We start from the raw sequence: 17,799 nt of genomic DNA, 5'->3' as shown, positions 1-17,799 counted from the left end.
CTTTTAAGAGGACCAAAACGTCACATTCCAAAAAGGAAAAAAAAAAAACCCAACAACCCTGAAAATACCATCTTCAGAAAAAGGTAAACCACTGGTTTCCGCTAAGCTGTAAGTAACTTCATCACTTAAAGCAAGGAGGAAGGGAAGCCATCACTCAGGGCTGGGGATTTCCATGGCCGCGCAAGAAAGGAAAAAACCAGGAGTGTGGATTTGATGAAATCACTTTATAAGCCAAGCTGGCTGGTGGTACTGAGTCCCTCTGCCCTCCGTGCTCTAGAGGGATGCTTGCTAAGAGCTCTGAGACTTTCAAAGCCACTGCGGATGGCAGTAGCCCAGCGCTCTCCCGTCTACTGAGCTTTAGCCTGCAGACTAACACTGTTTTCCTTCTGAAGTGCAGACCAGAGACAAGTACGGTCAAATCCACCAGAATAAGGAAGACCCTTCTTCGCTGACCCCGTTCTTCCCCGGAACACAGCAGAATTAATCAGACGGCAAGGTGCCCTGGCAGCCCCTGGGCACGAAGCCTCCACCTCGCGCACACCGTGGGGACACAGGCAAGGGTTCAAAGCAGTGTTTCAGCCAGAGCCCTCTTGCCCATAACGGCAGGTCACTCCACAGGTCATTCAGCGCCACTGAAATTCCTGAATTCGTTTGCTGTCTGAAAAAGCCTGGAGAGGGAAATCACTTTTTTTTTTTTTTGAAGAAAGAACAAAAACAAACAAACAAACAAATCATCAGCTAAGGTACTCCAGAAAACGGCTGGTCAGCCTTGGAATGTGACCGAAAGAGGTTTCCGAGTAAAACCCGGGAAGACCCTCATGTCAGTTACTGCAAGGACTCTGGACAGTCCTTCGTCTCGGGAAGAGCAACGCGAAAGTGATAAGCTGCTGAGGGAGGGAGGGGGAAGTGTCATTCAGTAAGAATTCCTTAAGGAAAAAAAATNCCCCAATTCTCCTTTAACATTATGTTCCACATTTTATTTCATTTTCAAGTTACATTTCAAGCAAAGGTCTTTTTTTTTCTTTTTCTTTTTTTCCTCAGCAATATCTCACAAAGCCTCATGAGAACACAGCATCTAAACCATAAACCACTTTCAACTAGATCTCAATTCTCCAGCTACCAGCTCTGGTTCACTGATGAAAGGAAATCCTCAGCTCTGCTAAAAGGGAATAAACATGCAACTGGGTCCCCCGAACACAAAAATGTAGCCACGAGACCACGCTCACGCCCACCATTTTCTGCCTGGCTAAAATTGGTACAAGAAAATAGACTAGAACCTCAACTTCCATGTAACAGCGGAGCACCCCAAGTGAGGGCCGACAGAGCCAACTCTAGCCTGAGTGAGAGACACTACCCAGGAACTGCCCCAGACTCCATCGGCACACGGAGCTCAAATCTCCCCATGCAGATGTTCGGGACAGGACGTGTGTGTGTCTCTCTCTGAAAGATGTGGATGGGCCCCACTTCCTGGGGCGCTTTCCAAGGTGGCACTGGAATAACGGGTCCCTTCAGGACTGGCTCATGACATCCTGTAGACCCATTCCAATGGGTGCACAAAGAAACAAGCAGAATCAGAGCTGAGTTCCCCTTTAAAAGCCAAACACCTACATCTAGGAGGAGGCTCCCCTACCTGAGAGCCCTTGCCCTACTGGGGTCCCCACGGTGGAAACCCTCAGGTCTCGAGGCTAGTTACAGGGCAGCCAGGTAGGGTACGGCTGGCTGTAGGCAACAGGGGTGTGGGCAACGTAGTAGTTGTTGAAGTTGCCGTCACTGACGTAGGGGGCTGGCTGGTAGTAGCAGGTGACGTTGGTGGCGTTGGGGATGATGTTTTGTTCGGCCAGCACGCGCAAGGCCAGGAGGGAGATGAGGTTCAGGGTCTGCCTCCGCTCGTGCCCCATGAGGCACACGGTGCTCTCATTCACGACCCTGCGGAGGATCATGAGGTAGTCGTACTTGCTCCTCTCTTCCTCGGCAAAGTGGTTTTGCAGGTAGGTCTCCAGCTTCCTCTGCTGTTCCAGGATGTCCGGGAAGTCGATGAAAAACCTGGAGCACATGTAACGCTCTAGAGTCTTGATTTCTTCCTGGTCTGTGGGCCGGAAGTCCCGCACCAGGAGGTTGCTGTACTTGAGCAGCCCCCCGCCCCGGATCTCTTCGGGGTTCTTGGTGGCAATTAGTCTGTTCTGCAGGTGGTCAAAGGCTTCCTCGAAGTCCCCGTACACACTCTCCCCGATCACCGTGGGGTGGAGGTGCTCAGATATGGGGCTACTGGAGCAGTCATAGAAAAAGAGCAATGAGTCCAAGATGATCTGGAAAGAGTCCACGCTAAACTCGAACTGGCGCCGGATGGAGTCGACGAACTTCAGCTCCACGTTCCTCCCGTTCTTGTTGGAGAGGGAGATGAGGCTCCAGCGGTCGGTGTCCGTGCAGACCTTCACCAGTTTCTGGACGTACGCCTCCTTCAGGGTGACTGGACTGATCTTGAGCTTGTTCACACCCTCGGGCAAGAAGTTCAGGAGGGAACACAGCACCACATCTCTGACCAGCTGAAATTCTGCCTCGGTGGGAAGAGCCACGTGAAAGATGAGGTCCAGGTCTTTGCAACCCAGGCCGTTGTCTTTGACCAAGACGTGGCCAGCCGCGGAGCCGTTCAGCCGGACATCCTGCACTCGGATGCCTGCCTCCTCCAGCCGGCTGCGCACGGTCTGGACGATGTCCTTCAGGGTTATCTCCAAGGTTGGAAAGTTGCCTCGCCCATGGACGGGTACGACCTCGGTCAGGACCTCGTGCAGCCGGCTGACCTGATCCCAGCTGAGCACGCTGAAGGACAGGCAATCCCTGGCACTGCTGCTCTCCTCTGCCATCTCGGGGGGTGTTCTTGCAGGGAAACTGAAAAGCGAGGGAGTGAGACACAGAGTTAGGATTCACTCGTACACAGCCCCGCAGCCCGAGGGACTCCGAGAAGGTGCTGGTTGATCTCTGAACGCTTTCCCGTGCGACAGCGACAACTGGCACCTGCTGGGGGTTGGCAAGGATTAAGCACCATGTGAGAGGGCTGCCTGCGCAACTGGGGACAGAGCACACCGACACCTACCCTCTCCCCGCCCTGGGTGCCTCAGAATTCCATTTGCCATGGGGCTGGCTGGCTTGTCTGCGGGAGGGTGGCTTGTGTGAAGGCAAGCGGACAAACTCGTTAAACAAAGCACCCTAAACACAAGGTGACTCAGTAGAGGGCCTACAGGATCTGCTCATCTTCCTCACTTTTTTGCTTTCTTTTTTTTTTTTTTTTTTATAGAATGACCTCGCCTGCTTTTGCATGACTAACTACACCTTGAACTGGCTAATAAATAAGCTACAACCCCCACACCTCGAACACAAGACCCCACAAAGAAAGACTTCCCGCACTCCATGAGAGGGGACGACTCGCCTCCAGGCTGCCTCCACACCAGGGAAAGGAAGTTAGATCAGTGCCGCCGGACCCACCTACACGGACACCTTGTGAGCAAGAACCCCAGGCCCTTTTCACTTACGGGAGCAGTCTGCCCTAGAATGGCACCTCGGTAATCCAGAGTAGGACACCGAGGCGCAGTCTGAATGACAAAGGTCCTGGCAACAAAGGCTGGGGTCAGCGTTGTGACAAACGGCCCTGTCAGCAAAGGGGCCCCCTGTGTGTGGGACACCCCCTCAGGGCAGTGTGAGCTTTTGACCAGATTTTGAGACTGCGTACCTGGAAGCTACCTAAGGAGAATGAAGTCAGCGCTCAGTCCCAGGAGAAACACATCCCACTTCACTTGAGAGAACCACAGTTACCAGAGTAATCTTCGACCAAGTTACACGTTTCGGAAAATAAAACATGACAGACCCCCGGAAATCCTAACGTAAAAACAAATACTGCTGTATTCAGAGTCAAGGTGCCTGGGGATCCACACGGGTCAAATATTAGCTAGACAGATACAGGAGCAGAAACAAAATGTCAAGGTGCTATCCTCGGACCTCAGTGAGAGCAGTTTTCCTGTCCCCACCGCCTTCCTGACCTGAGGGGCACACGTGAAACCCTCCCAGTGACTTCTGAAGTTTTATGGTTTGGAGACCGCTGCTTTTGAATGCACACCCGCCACGCAAGGTCCTGGGGTTCCAACATGGGTGGATTTTTAGCCTTGTGCTGTGCCAGGAATCTCCACCTTCTACAATTGCTCAGATCAATGGGGTGGTCGTCACTCACTGTTGGGGGAATGCCACTGGACACACTGAGACCAGCTGCCCAGGAGCTGGCCACGAAGAAGGTGGGTGCAAACAACACAGCAAGAGAAGGCAGTATGTGGTAGAAAGAAAATGGAACATACGGGCAGAAGAAAGGAGTGCCCCTTGATTGGGGAGGACAAGAAGGCCACAGAAGAGTTCAGAAAGGTGGGGCGCCTGGGTGGCTCAGTCAGTTAAGTGTCCGATTTCAGCTCAGGTCATGATCTCATGGTTCGTTAGTTCGAGCCCCGCGTCGGGTTCTGTGCTGACAGCCAGCTCAGAGCCTAGAACCTGCTTCGGATTCTGTACCTCCCTCTCTCTCTGATCCTCCCCTGCTCATGCTGTCTCTCTCTCTCACAGAAATAAATAAAACTTTTAAAAAATTTTTAAAAAATAAAGAGTTCAGAAAGGCAACAAGGGCCCTGGGCTGGGGATTTAGGAGCAGAAGGTGGCACGCAGCCAAGACCTAGCAAGTTGTCCAGTCTGGCCATCATGTACCACTCAAGCTACAGCACAGGCTTTAGGTGAAGGGGTCGATCTGCTTGGCTGGCAACAGGAGGGGTGGCCACGTGACCTGAGCAGGCTCTAGGAAGACCCATCGGGGATGAGCGCTCTTGCACCTGCTACAGGACAATACTCGCCAACAGGCAGATGAAAGTTTCCCTTCAAACCTGTTTGGACAGTGTTAAAAAGCCCTAGGCTACCTAGATCACTCTACCCAAGCGCTCCTAGGTTAAGGATAACAAGAAAAATTTGTGGTGAAATACTCAGTGTTTATGGTGGCCAGCATTTGGCTTCAAGTCAGATTTGGGACACCTTTTTAATGTGTTCTCCGTACATTTGGTTCTTTGTGGCCCCTCAGTGATCAGCATCCGGTACGCTGTGCCTACCACACAGGGTGCCGCATAGGTCAGTCCGGGTGCCTGCAGAAAGGCACGGCTCTAGCTTTCCTTGGAGCCACTGCTAAACCACCTGTGACCTGGTAACACAAGTTTGTGATGGGTATGCTGACCTACCGATGAAAACACACTTTGCTCTACCTTGTGTCTCACCTGTTATTGTGCTTCCGAGTCTCGTGTTTACAATACAAGGTAGCAGAAGTCCCAGAGACAGAGGGGTGGCAGTTGAGTCAGTACTTGGAAGAGAAGGAACAATTTACTGTACGAACACCTCTGAGAAGAACCTCGAAAAGGCTGCAGAGGAAAATAACTATAGGAATGACTTTTGACTCATGCCCTCCCCCCCTTTTTAAAGGAGTTTTGCGGGAACAAAAGGTTTCTAAATTAAAGGCAGGCCTATTGCCACCTTTAAAACAGTGGTTCTTACAGGAGGAATAGTTAAAACCAGTGAGACTCTGAAGGGAGCCGTCATCCCTCCTCCAGAAAGCCACTGGGGAGAGAAGGGGAGACTTCTCATAGATTTTTAAATCTCTAAACCGGTTCAGAGTTAGAATCTGTTTTAGATTGCAAATTTGTAGGGTTCACATGGGAGGAGGGGCAGGAAGGGTCAGAAGGGTTATGAGAAACAAGAACGATGTACCTACTAGCCCCATTAGAGATATTACAAAGCCACAATAATCGAAACAACGTGGCATTGGTATAAAAAGATAAACTGATGGAACAGAATTTTTAAAATCTAGAAATAAAATCTAACACATATGGGGATTCAGCATATGATAAAGGAGAGAGAAAAAGGAGAAAGAAAATGTCTAGACAAGTGCCTAGTTATCTAGATTCTGAAAAATAAATAAAGTGGCTCCCTGTCTTGTGCTGAACTAAGATCTAGAAGGACGAAGTAGACTTAAGTATAAGAGAACAAAACCCTAAGGGTTTTAGGGAAACATGGATTTACACACATGGACAAAGTAGGCAGTCCTTTCTACAGTCACGTAAAGTCACAAAAATTTGATACGTAGAAAAATATCTACATGGCACCACAAAGGCGTCAGAAGACCAGGCTAGGGAGAGATTTGCAGTGGGAGGACTCATTTCATTAATGAAGGATGAGCTCCTGCAAATCAGGAAGACTGGCACCCTGACGGAAGAAGGGGCAAAGGACATGAACTCAGATGCCTCACACAGTCACCCTTAACTTAAGGGATGGGTGTGCTAAACCTTCCATGGGTCATCCTTCCCAGTCAGGTTAGCAGAGATCAAGCAGCAGACACCTTTGAGCACACAGCCCGTGGGTTCTCTCTGAAGAACGGGGTGGCTGTGCTGTTGTAAGTGGACGTACCCTTCATATCAACTCTACTTCTAGGCTCTTTTGATTTTATCCTGCGGGTGTGCCTGCAAGGCTGCACAAGGATGCTGGGGAATTATTTATAAAGCTAGAGTCCTCAGCGTAATGTTAAATAATGTAGTGCACGTGTACAACAGCATACACTACGTGGAAGTGGTCCAAAGAATGGTTTGATCTGTATGATTGTGAAATGCTGGTCAAGATTTATTCAGAGAAAACCAACGCTGTGTGTGAAAGCACAAGCCCACACGTGTACAATTATACAGATCTCTGGAAGGAAACACAGGTAGTTCAGCCTGCAGCAACCACCACCTCTAGACTGGGGGATGGGACGAAGAAAACTTACTTAATCCTTTTCAAATTTAGAGCCTATACATGTACTAGTTGAAAGTCGTTAAAATCTCACGAGCCATTTCCTAAAATCTTTCCCCCATGAGCCTTCTAACTCATGTGCTACCTGATTCGATTCCTTCCGGTCCTTTCCCACCACTCCCCACCACCTCTGTGTCCATGGGCCCCCATCAAATACTCAAAGACCTTCCCCTCTGAGCCTTAAATGTTGACTTCTAGGGTGTGAGCAGGGGAGGAGGGACTGTTTTTTCTCCTAGAATGGCTTTTAGTCAAGTTTCTACTTCTCTACTGTTTAAACGCAGAGGGCCGTGGTGTGTCAAAAACCCTCCAGACTTCCAAAATACTGGATAGGCCACCTCACCTCGTGCCAGTCTAGGTTTGTTACCCACAGTGCTCTTTTGCAGTTTTGTACGATCGCTATTCCACATTTCAAACACAGTACGGCGACCCTGCTGATGCTGGTCTGTGGGCTCCTGGCTATGGTTACAAGACCCTTAATATAAGGAATCAGCACTTCTCCAGGCCTCTAAGGCTGGCATCTTCCATGCCGGCTTCTTCTGGCACCCATGTCAATGGTGGAGTGGACTTTCAGAAAAAAAGAGTCCATATAGAAGCATTTTGTGGAACACAATAAATGACAAATCCATGGTGCAGTTCTTAATTCTTCCAGTGGTCACGGCTCAAATACAGAGGAGCCCAAACTATCGAAGGCCCAAATTTGGGCCAGGTTCATATCCGGTGCTTCGCTCATTAGAAGAGCCCCAAATGAGAAGTTATTGCTGACTATTACAAAGGAATTCTTTGTTTTCTCTTACCCAACCAAACACTTTCAAATATCCAAAGTATATTTTTTAGTGACTTCAACAAACACCGGCAATACTAGAATAAATCCAAGTCTCAGGCCCTGAGGGCTTAGATAACACACCAGAGCTTACTGTAACAGTTTGAGTTTTAATTAACCACTTGAAATCAACACTGATATGATCCACATATAAAAGAATCACATGAAACACACATTCCGAACTCACGAAAGGCCCAGGTTCAAGACTGATTCTATGTAGCAGAATTAGCAGAATAATGACTAGGGGTGTGTGGGGGTGGGGAATCAGTCTGAAGCCTGGTAAATTCAAACTGTTTGATTTTTCCTTTCACTGCCTGAGAAGCAGGTTCATTGTATCTTGCACAGTGGAAATTGCACGAGGTGGGAACCAGGATTTCTCATGGATTTGGAAATTCGGGAGTCTTTTTACAAGTGAGGATGGCCACTGTCTACTCGGTTCAAAGTACTTAATGTTCTAGAAAGTGGGACTCGTGATGACCACCTATTCAGGTGCCCTGAGTTCCTTTCTCTTCTATCATCTGGCTATGTGCACACTGAAAGGCGGCACGTTTGCAGAAATGACAGCAAAAGGTGAGACCAACTAAGCCCAAAGATTATACCAAGCTCCCTAAGGACATGTTCATGTCTAATTTACCCTTGTTTCCCACGGCCTGGGACAGAGGCCCTCAAAGGCAGGTTGATCTGAAAACTTAAGATTAGGCCCTAATTGAAGAGAAAATAAAAGAGAGAGAGAGAAAGCTATTTCTAGTCCTGTTTTATAGCTTATCTAGATCCCAGAAATAAGAGCGACGGAGGCTACGAAAGCATGAGGGGCCTCAAGATGCACAAGCAGGCCAAGCAGGCAGACAAGTTGGAGAAGAGCAGGTGTAACACTTCTGGGTCTTATGGTCAAGGGCTTACAAATCACCACTGAGTCCTATTTATGCCTGGTATTAGATGTGGACACTGTCTGGAGAGTTCCCGGTACACGTGGGGATGTATGTCTATGAAGTTAAAGACAGTGTCTAGTTAAGTCTCGGTCTATGATACTTAACCTGAAAGCTCTAGAAGGTAGTGTCCCAAAGGTTTCATGGAAATGCTGAGGTGTGAATGGAGGCACTCAGCCCTCCCACCCACTCCAGAGAGCGCTGAGCAACACCCTCTTCCTCTGACCCTGCTGGGGGTGAGGGGGGAGGCAGAACACGAAAGGACCTGAAACACATTTCGACACTCCTTTGATGACCACATTTCCTTTCACTGTTACTGGATGTTACCTCCAAAGCCTGGACCTTCCTAGTAATGCTTTCCAGCTCGAGGTAAGAGATTCAGCCATGGGCAATGGACCAAGCCTCGTGGTGACAGACTACTGGAGGTGTGTGTGGAACAAAGACACCTGCTGTCCTCAGCTCCTGGCTGAGAGGGGACCCATGCACCTGTAGCAGGCATCTTCCCCCTCCAGTGTCCAACAGAGGGCTCGAAGGAAAAGGAAACTACTTCACTGCAAATAAAAACCTAGCGTTTAAGCAGAAGTGAAAGAGGACAGCAATACCCACCAGAATGTTCTATCTCACCAAAACTTTCAGCAACCCAAGTTAATGAGAACCACAACCCCTGGGCCTTTCTTTCCCCTAGAAAACAAGGGTGCAGATGTGTGTGCAAAAACAAAGGTGCTCAGTAGAACCACTGCACACCTGTGCCCGGGGAAGCCTCACGAGCACTCTGAGGAAGGTACAAATGTCCCTTGCACACAGATTAAGGAATAAGGATTAGAAAAGATGAAGTCAATTGACCCCAGCTCCTCAATCGCAGAGCTAATGTTCGAACTCTTGGAACCGGCCACAGCTCCCACCAAGCTCGCTCGGCTGCTGGCAGGGTGGGAGGTGGGGAGAGGGCAGCAGGCTCATGCTACAAGGCCACGGGTACACTGGGGTGACCAGTACTTGCTCGACTACAGTGGCCTCTTCTAAAATAGAGACGGTATTAGTCCTATCCAAAAAAGGACCGTGACACCTTACGTCCACCATATACCCTGAAAAGAGCAAAGCTTGACTCCATCACCCTTCATTGCCTGCTTTAGAGCAGACTGCAGTTGAGCAAAGGGACAGGGTCGGTGTTCATCTTCAAGGATGCCAAGGTGGTTTAGAGGTATCCTTCAGAGAGGCACCAGAGAAGGCAATTCATTGGCTGTAGCGTGGAAAATCCTATTTCTCAATGAGGATGTGCATCAGCTGTTTCCTAACATAAACATCTTATGTTAGCCCTACCCACCCAGAAACCACTCCCTCCTTCCTCAGAAGCTCCTGGCAGGGACTAGCAGGTGCACAGCCCTCCAGGGCCTCTTCACATAGAGAGGGCCTCAGCCAGGGGACACCACATGTGACAAGGTGCCCTAACGTGAACCACCAAACTCTATCTGATCCAGCTTTATCGGGATCAACTCATCTGATGTGTACCCCAACACTACAAGGGAGATGCTATTATCCCTACTTTACAACAGAGAGGTCATGCCAAGTGTTAACTGTCCACAGACGTCTTGCCGGGAAGTGGCACAAGTGGCAGCGGGGGGCTTCCTAGGAGGTGGGTAGTCTTGGTGCACGTGCTGGGATCAGAGTGGGGCTCTGAAGACAAGCTAGGTGCTCACTCAGGTGGCTGTGGAAAGGAGACAGCAACGAGAGGGAGGAGGGAAAGGCGTAAAGGGTTTTCACAGGATGGCAGGAAGGAAGTTGGCTGCATGTGCTATGGCCCCTGAGTGGGGCAGGCCAGACGGCAGGTGCTAGAAACAAAGGCAGAAGCCTTCAGAGCATGAGCTACCTGACAGCTGTCCGTGCAGAGATCCTCCCCGCAAGGCGGTCCGGGATTTGGGAGGTAGGCAGCCTGGCCAGAGCCACCAGAGTTGAAGGTAATTATGGACCGAAATGCTAATCGTGAGGTGTTTGTTTCAAAGGGGCAATGGCTGTGGGGCAAAGGCCCAGGTCCTCCCACGGAGGGAACCCCCCAGGCCAGCCAGGCTGCTGCGAGGCTGTGGTTGTCAGAGAGGTCAGGGACAGCTGCGGGATGCGCTCTGCTGGCTGGAAGATCAGCAGTGCCCATCTGCTGATAAAGCAACAGAACAGGACACTCTGAGACAAGAGGGCCACTTTCTCAGATCCCAGGCACTGATAATGCAGCCGGAGCTGCAGAGAGAAGGTAGGTAAGCTCGCAAGAAGTGATGGGAACCCCTCGGGGAGCTGGGACAGAACTGAATGCGGAACAGCCTGGAACAGACTAACAAACGCACACGTCCTAAACTGGAGCCTGCACACCTGCCACTTTTCCCAATCACAGAGTTTGGCCTGTGAGACCCCTATCCCCTCGAAAAACACTCTGAATGACCACGGACTTGACAAATGCAGCAGATCAGTGGGCAGAAAGGAGAAAAACCAGGGTCAAGGTAGATGCCGCTTTCTGGAGAGAAATCCTGCCTTAATCCTTGAATGTCTGGTGAAGGCCAGGAGTTTCCAAGGACCAGGGGGAAGCCTGAGGAAGCCCCCGTCTCCAGCCCCTCACCACCACGGGGCCACATTCTGGATAACGATGAGGCACATCTGTGCTTAATATAAACATACACAAAATAAGATTGCATCAGTAGACGGCCCAAACTAAGAGAACCAGATAAAATAATGCCTTGTTTATTAAAAGGACAATAAAATATATTGTGTGCTAGCTTTTTCTAAGAAGTTATCTTTACAGCTGCCCAAACACCCACAAACTAACAAAACTGCCCTGGGCCCCAGAACTGTGCACAGAGAAGACATTTCTAAGTCAGTGACACAGCACATCATGCAGATGGTCTGTTCTCACTCTCGGCTTGGCCACACTCAGCCGGGCCTCTTAGGCCCTTTTCTCAGGGTTATCAGCACCCTCTTAGCCGTTTAACACCGATGTGTACTACAGCCAAAAAATTTGTTGTGATTCCCACGGCAACGGGGGTGCTGCCTAAGCAGAAGGAAAGGGGGTGCTCTGGACAGAAACAGGGGTGGGCCACAGACCCCCAGTGCCGCCTGGCTTCGCTCCAAGCTTTGAGTTTGGGGGTGGGGGTGGCCCTCACAAGTTCTTGTCATCTGTGCCAGCAGATGGTCCTGGTAGGGGCCAGAGATCGGGCTCTGACCACAGACACACACACACACACCCCCTCCGTTGGAAGACTCCACGCAGAAAGCACTACCCCTTCTTTCAAAACAGGACGCGTAAGCAAGTGTGGCTGAGAGATAACACGCTGGAAGAACTCCTGCTGTGGCTGCAAAACGGCAGGCACACGATGGAATCAAAACTCGAGCCCAGAGGTTATACCCGGGACACCACAGCTGGAGAGCTGAAAGGACCCCCCTCCCCTGACGTCATCACAGATGTAAACATTCACAGGGGCAGAACCCAGACATCTTTACGCGGCAGCGGAGCATAGAAGTCGTGCTTTTTCCAAAGCATCAGCAATACTGAGCACTACATACACCACTTGAACTGGAAATAATCCCTGCTGCAACTTGGCGCCCCGCTTCCTCCTACCAATTGCCTCTTTCTAAATCAGAGAGGTTGCTGGTCTGACTCATTTAAAAACGTCTCCAGAGCTGGCCCCGCCATTTTAGAGACTGACCACACTGAGGAAAAACAGGAGGATCCCCAGGAGGCTGTTTACCACAAGGATGACCAAGCTGACAGACAGCCCACAGGGTCCAAGGGCCGCTGGCCTCTGGGGTCCACCAAGGGCTGCATCCCACCTGACTCTCCAGCTTAGAACTGTCAACAGCTGTCTGGTTTCCAGGAGGAGGGCCTCAGTTTGCATCCCGGGGCCTTATCAGGGGAGGGACAAGCTCAAGTTCAGCACTTATCATACTTGAGACACATACACACACCCCATTCACACACGTCTAAGTGTAAGCCGGCTTCCATTCCCCTGAGGAGGCTAATTACACACACCTCCATCCAGGTTTTGGTTTGGCACAGAGCCATCCGTGTAGCAGACGCCTGACCTCCTGGTCTGAGCAGGGCAGTAGCCTGGGTGTGACATCACCAGGCTCTAGGGTCCCTGTGACATTAACAATGTGTGAAGAATGGAAGTTTAGGTGGATGGGCAGCATGGGGGGCGGAGGGTGCATTCAAGTGAAGGAGAACACCGCGGGGCGGTGCCCATGTCTGTACCAACTGCCCAACGCAGCCAAGCCACCTCATGTTTGGTTCCCCCACGCGTGGGGCTCTGCGGGCCATGAACGTGGCCACCAGGATGCTGACCGTTGAGCCAGCCTCTCCTGGGTCCTATGCTGTTGTCATTTGGCAGCTCAGAGACACCCGTTACTTGAAAACTGTCTCCTCTCGCATTTGCAAACCTTAGTCATTAATAAACTTTCATGGGATAGACTGGTGGAGTCCTGGTCCCCTGCCAGTGTCAGAAGATTTCATCCGCAGTTCTCTGACGTTCTATTACCTTGTAATTATTCTCTAAGAAACCGAACAATGAAGGAATGAGCACTGGACTAGGAGTCAGATATCCTGTGTTTCAGTCCCAGGACTGACCCACAGGGTGAATGCTTATCGGGAAGCTGGCCACGATGACTGCATTTCCTTTCGTTCTTTCCAGTAGCTGAGCACCTCCTATGTTCCAATCGCCTTTCTAGGGGCTTACGATCAACCCGCTGGTCAGCAAGAGACAAAGACTCCTACCCTTGTGGTGCTTGCGACCTAGCTCACTCACACTCTTCCTCCAGAACTTGCTGTCGCTAACTCGTGCCTGCTCCTCACGCAGAATCTGAATTGGAGAGTGAGACACTGGACAGCTGGTGTGGACCTACGCTGCTCAGTACTGCATCCACGAGCCTGGTGTGTCCCTTGAGCACTTGAAATGGGACAAGACTACATTGAGACATGCTGGGAATGTAAGATACACCCTGGATTTCAAGAACTCAGGAGGAAGGGGGAGAAAAGTAACATATTTCATTTATATGCTTTACACGGATTACATACAGAGATGCCACCACTTGCCACAATGGGTTAAATAAAATTATTAAAATTCTTTTCACCCACGTTTGCTCTCTGATGTGACTTCTAAAATCTTAACTGTGGCTCTCCTATTTCTACTGGGCAGCACTGGCCTACTGACCTTGTTACAACGAAGAGACTGAGGCCTGAAGAGGTATAGACACAGCCAGGACCCACACTTGAGCATTCTCACAGGTCAGGGCAGCCTCAGAGGCCGGGAGGGAAGAATAAAGACCACGAGAGGCCCGGGCACCGGAGGCCACAGGAGCACTCGCTCCCAGCCAAGCCAGCCGGCGCCCCGACACGCGGCAGGTTCTCACTTAGCGTCCACTTGGCGTCTCCTCCTGGCTTTGCCCCCTTCCCGCTGCAGCTACCTCACAGTTCCTCCACGGGAGGGCCACAGCCGGCCAAGCCCATGCAGAGTCAGCCGGCCGCGATGCCCACCTCCCAACCACCACCGGCACTGGTCAGGGATACACAGGGGGTGTTTGGGGTAGGGTGTAGACAGCCAGGCAAGGGGGAGGATTAGTCTTCCTCCCACTCAGCAGGGCTAAAGCCAGGGGAGAGAGACCTATGGCAACGTGAGGGGGTGAGAGCAGCTCAAGATTCATGGAGAATTTTCTTCTCAAAATGGGTCCACAGAGGGTGAATACACAGCCAGTGATGGGCCTTTTGGTGTTCAACCAGTAAAGCACAGAAGAGGCAAGGAATGAGTGATGGGGACCCTCGGATGGGGTAACTCAGAGGCTCTCAGAAGGGTCTAAAGCTGGGTGAAAATGCAGTATGGTGAGGAAGGAGTAGCGCTGATTTGTTCAAGTATTTGAGTATGAATTCTGTGAGGCAACGAAGGGCAGTTAGGGAGAGTCATCCAACGGAGGCGGAGAATAAACAGAAGGTCAGAAGGGTACAGGTCCTGCAAAGGAGCTCAGCATCCGGGAGGGATGGCCAGTGCCCGGGAGTCCTTCAGGTGCTATTCGAGGGGCACGGGGTGTGCACCGGCCAGGGGAGAGGCCTGCTATCGCTCTCATGGCGTCGCTGTCTACAGGGCCCCGAACCAGGCCAGTGACGGCAGCGGGAAACAAAAAGTTAGAAAGAGAAAAGATCAGCAGAACTAGCAGCCTAGCGAGCTGGAGAGAGAAAGGCTGAGCGAGCCATGTGAGGCTGGTGTCGGGCTGGATGGGCAGGAGGGGAAGTGCCGGCAGAGGGCAGGTCTGGAGCTCGGCTTAAGGGGTTTCAGCTGCTGGCCAATTGGTAGCCCCTGCCCTTCGGCTTAAGCGCAGCCAACTGAGGCCACCATTTAGAAAAAGGCCCAGACACCACTCGGCATTTTAGGCTGGAGGCGTCCAACCCCAAAAGCTTCCGGCACCTGAGCCCATCAGAAGGATATCTACCTCAAGTACACTTCCCCTCTCTGAGAGGAATGGCAGCCGAAGGCCAGCAGAGCGCTGGAGCCAATTAGCAGGAGCACCGTCCGTGCACCAGGCCCTGCTCTAGGTGCTGGCGATTCAGCAGTGAGCACGGACCCCCACCTTCCTGGGAAGGGGGCTTTCCTGGGGCCCACATGCCTGCGGTGAAGACAGAGGAGCAGAGGCCATCCTAGCTCCCCTGCACCCTCCAGAGTGCCTCCCCAGGCCTCTCCCCAAATCACCACCACCACCTTAGCCCCTGCAGCACCTGGCCCACACTGCTGCCTGGGGAGCACTTCCCTACTTACGGGCTCAATCACGGTGCTCCAAGAGAGAACCGCAGTCTGGGGACCGAGACTCCAAAAGGCGCTACGACTAAAACACAGGCTACACAGAGTTACTTAAAAATCAGCAAGTACACCTTCATACTGGGTTTTCTCCTGTTGTTCCAAGAAGTTCGGCCAACAGTTCTAGGCTGGGCTACAGGGTCCAGCTGTACAAAATCCACCGATGCTAAACAATTCCTAAGGCTTTTTCTTACATCGCTGGGTTATACAAGGATGCTTCCTCCAAACCATCTAAATTCCAAGGAGAAGCTTCCTCATAACACATGCAGTAAAAGGATAAAAAGGCTTGAGGCCAGAAGTCTTAGAAGCATCATAAGGGATCAGCTCTACTGCTGCATCCAAGTGTTTTCTTCAAACGCATGAACACTTCATTAGACACAAAGGTGGCTGCTTCATCATAATATGGCTCTGCCAACTCGGTAGGCTATAGTGAAAACACCAAGATGGTGGAATGCATTTTTGTGTATCCTCTTGTGTATTTCAGGGACATCACAAAAAAGCAATGAGCCTTATCTAATCAGAGTAATGTTTTATTTTATCCAAGTACCACCTTGGACTCCGTATTACTTCCCTTTAACCCCTAAATACACACATACACACACACACACACACACACAGACACAGGTCTGTTGTGAAACCAAGAACCCCAACACAACAACACAAGTTTACCTGAACCCTGAAACTAGACTTGGGCTTCCATGACTACTGGTAACACACTAAAGGTGTACCATATCCATTCAGAGCCCCTGCGCCATCTCAAAGATGAAGACAAGGTACTACTTACTTGAGCAGTTTAAAAAAAGATCATGTCGTTTTCTAACTTTGTAGCAAAAGTGCCCGAGATCACGGGCCCTGGGAGAACAAGGGCACTACAGTGCGCTCGGAGTTATCTTTAGTGCTAGGCGGTCCTCTGGGCTTTCAGAAGTACGTGGACTTCTCTGTTCTTTGAGGGGTAGTGCGAGATGTGCACAATTTGCCCCGGCCTTGAACACTGGGGGACGCTGGCCAAGTGGGGCATACTGGGAAATGCAGGGGGAAGGGGTCCTGTAACTCAGGAGGGGGGCTCGGTGAGCGACCTGTACTCAGAGTACAGCTGAGGAAATCAAGGGGGGAGAACCATGGGTGCTCAACCGGATCCCACTCATTCTGACAAACAGGCAAGACCCGAGTCGTTTCCCTCAGAAGCACCCCGACATAATCTCCGGATACAAGGTGGGTACTGTGGAAGAAACTCAACACAGAGTGCTGTGGTCAGCTCTGCGGACAGACACCGTTCTGAAACGAGGGACCTTTGTTTTGGGTAACCAGGAGGCCGCCTGGTCGAGAAAAAACAACAACTTTGTTTTGGTTTTGTTTTTAACGTTCAGGCTAAGTGAATGATTTTAACGTTCACAGCTACCTGAATGATTAGATGCAATCTACCAACACCTTCTTTCTGCCAACTCCTTATTGAGAATAAATGTACTCTAAAGATATGCGTATACCTTAAGACACAAGGTTTCAGTTATCTCAAGTAAAAGCTGGACTCCAGAGATATTAAGTTTTCCATCTTCACAAACAAGAATGTCAAAGGACAGAACCCTGCGGGCACAGCTCAGACCGCTTCCCTGAAAGCGAAGAGAAAAGTCAGCATTCTCTAGTCCACACCCCGCCCCCTTCGATGGCAGCTCTCACATGTGGGTCTCACTCCCTCAAAAATACCTTGCGGNGGTGTGTCGTCGCGGGAACTGGAGGGGAGGGGAGCACCGAGGGCCCGGCACCTGTCTGCAACTCCCCTCCGGCTCCGGCGCCCCCGCCAGGCTCAGGGAAGACTTGAGCTCCGCTCGGCCAGGACAGACCCCCGAAGGCGGAGCGCGCGGCTCTCTGGGGCCGCCCCTTCCTCACACCTTTAGGGGAGGGGGCCGGGGACTCACCTGGGCGGCTGAAGAGGAGACGACAGAGGTAGGTCCTTNCCGCCCCCACCCCCGCCCCCAAGCCTGCCCTTCCTGGGGAGCGAGGGGCGGGGTGGGGCGGAGCCGGAGTCCTCGGGATCCTTCCGCCCGGGCGCTGACGGCGAGGGCAGGGCGAAAGCTGCCCTCTGATTGGCTCCTCGGGTGAATGGTTGCCTGGAGACGAGTAAATCTTAGGCGGCGGGAAGGGGCGGGGTGCTGAAGGAGGTAGCACTGCGCAGGCGCAACAGACTGGGGCTGAGTTTACACCCCCTTAACTTCGGAGTTACCGGGACTGTCTTTCTACTTTCTGCTCTGCCCTTTTCTGCTGCTGCTGTCACATAACTCTTCCTCCCAGGCTTTTCCCATGTCCGTCCTTCTCACGCCTGTTTTTCTCTTGCTTTTCTGGAGATTTTCGCGTTGGTTCTCTCTCCAGGAGTGGGGAGTGAAACCCCTGCGCC

General features: G+C 51.2%; 1 protein-coding gene across 3 annotated transcripts; it reads right to left on the bottom strand.

Moving 5' to 3' along the window:
- Positions 1–205: 205 nt before the first annotated feature.
- On the bottom strand, positions 206–17,359 carry TENT5C (terminal nucleotidyltransferase 5C). 3 transcript variants are annotated; one of them, XR_013335878.1, is made up of 3 exons: positions 17,324–17,359; positions 1,631–2,886; positions 206–668 (listed from the first exon to the last, which is right to left on the bottom strand). XR_013335878.1 is itself a non-coding variant. In XM_077767394.1 (2 exons), the coding sequence occupies exon 2, from the start codon at positions 2,859–2,861 to the stop codon at positions 1,686–1,688; it is 1,176 nt and encodes a 391-aa protein (XP_077623520.1). In that variant the 5' UTR covers positions 2,862–2,886; positions 17,324–17,359; the 3' UTR covers positions 963–1,685. The 3 variants fall into 3 exon arrangements, 2 of the variants coding, with proteins under 2 accessions (XP_077623520.1, XP_077623531.1); XM_077767394.1 differs by lacking the exon at positions 206–668 and having other exon boundaries at positions 963–2,886; XM_077767405.1 differs by lacking the exons at positions 206–668; positions 17,324–17,359 and adding an exon at positions 16,895–17,012 and having other exon boundaries at positions 963–2,886.
- Positions 17,360–17,799: the final 440 nt, after the last annotated feature.

The sequence above is a fragment of the Crocuta crocuta genome, unplaced genomic scaffold (assembly GCF_008692635.1).
Source record: "Crocuta crocuta isolate KB4526 unplaced genomic scaffold, BGI_CrCroc_1.0 scaffold180, whole genome shotgun sequence".
Taxonomy (NCBI): Eukaryota; Metazoa; Chordata; class Mammalia; order Carnivora; family Hyaenidae; genus Crocuta; species Crocuta crocuta.
This window is presented reverse-complemented; position numbering and strand designations above follow the sequence as displayed.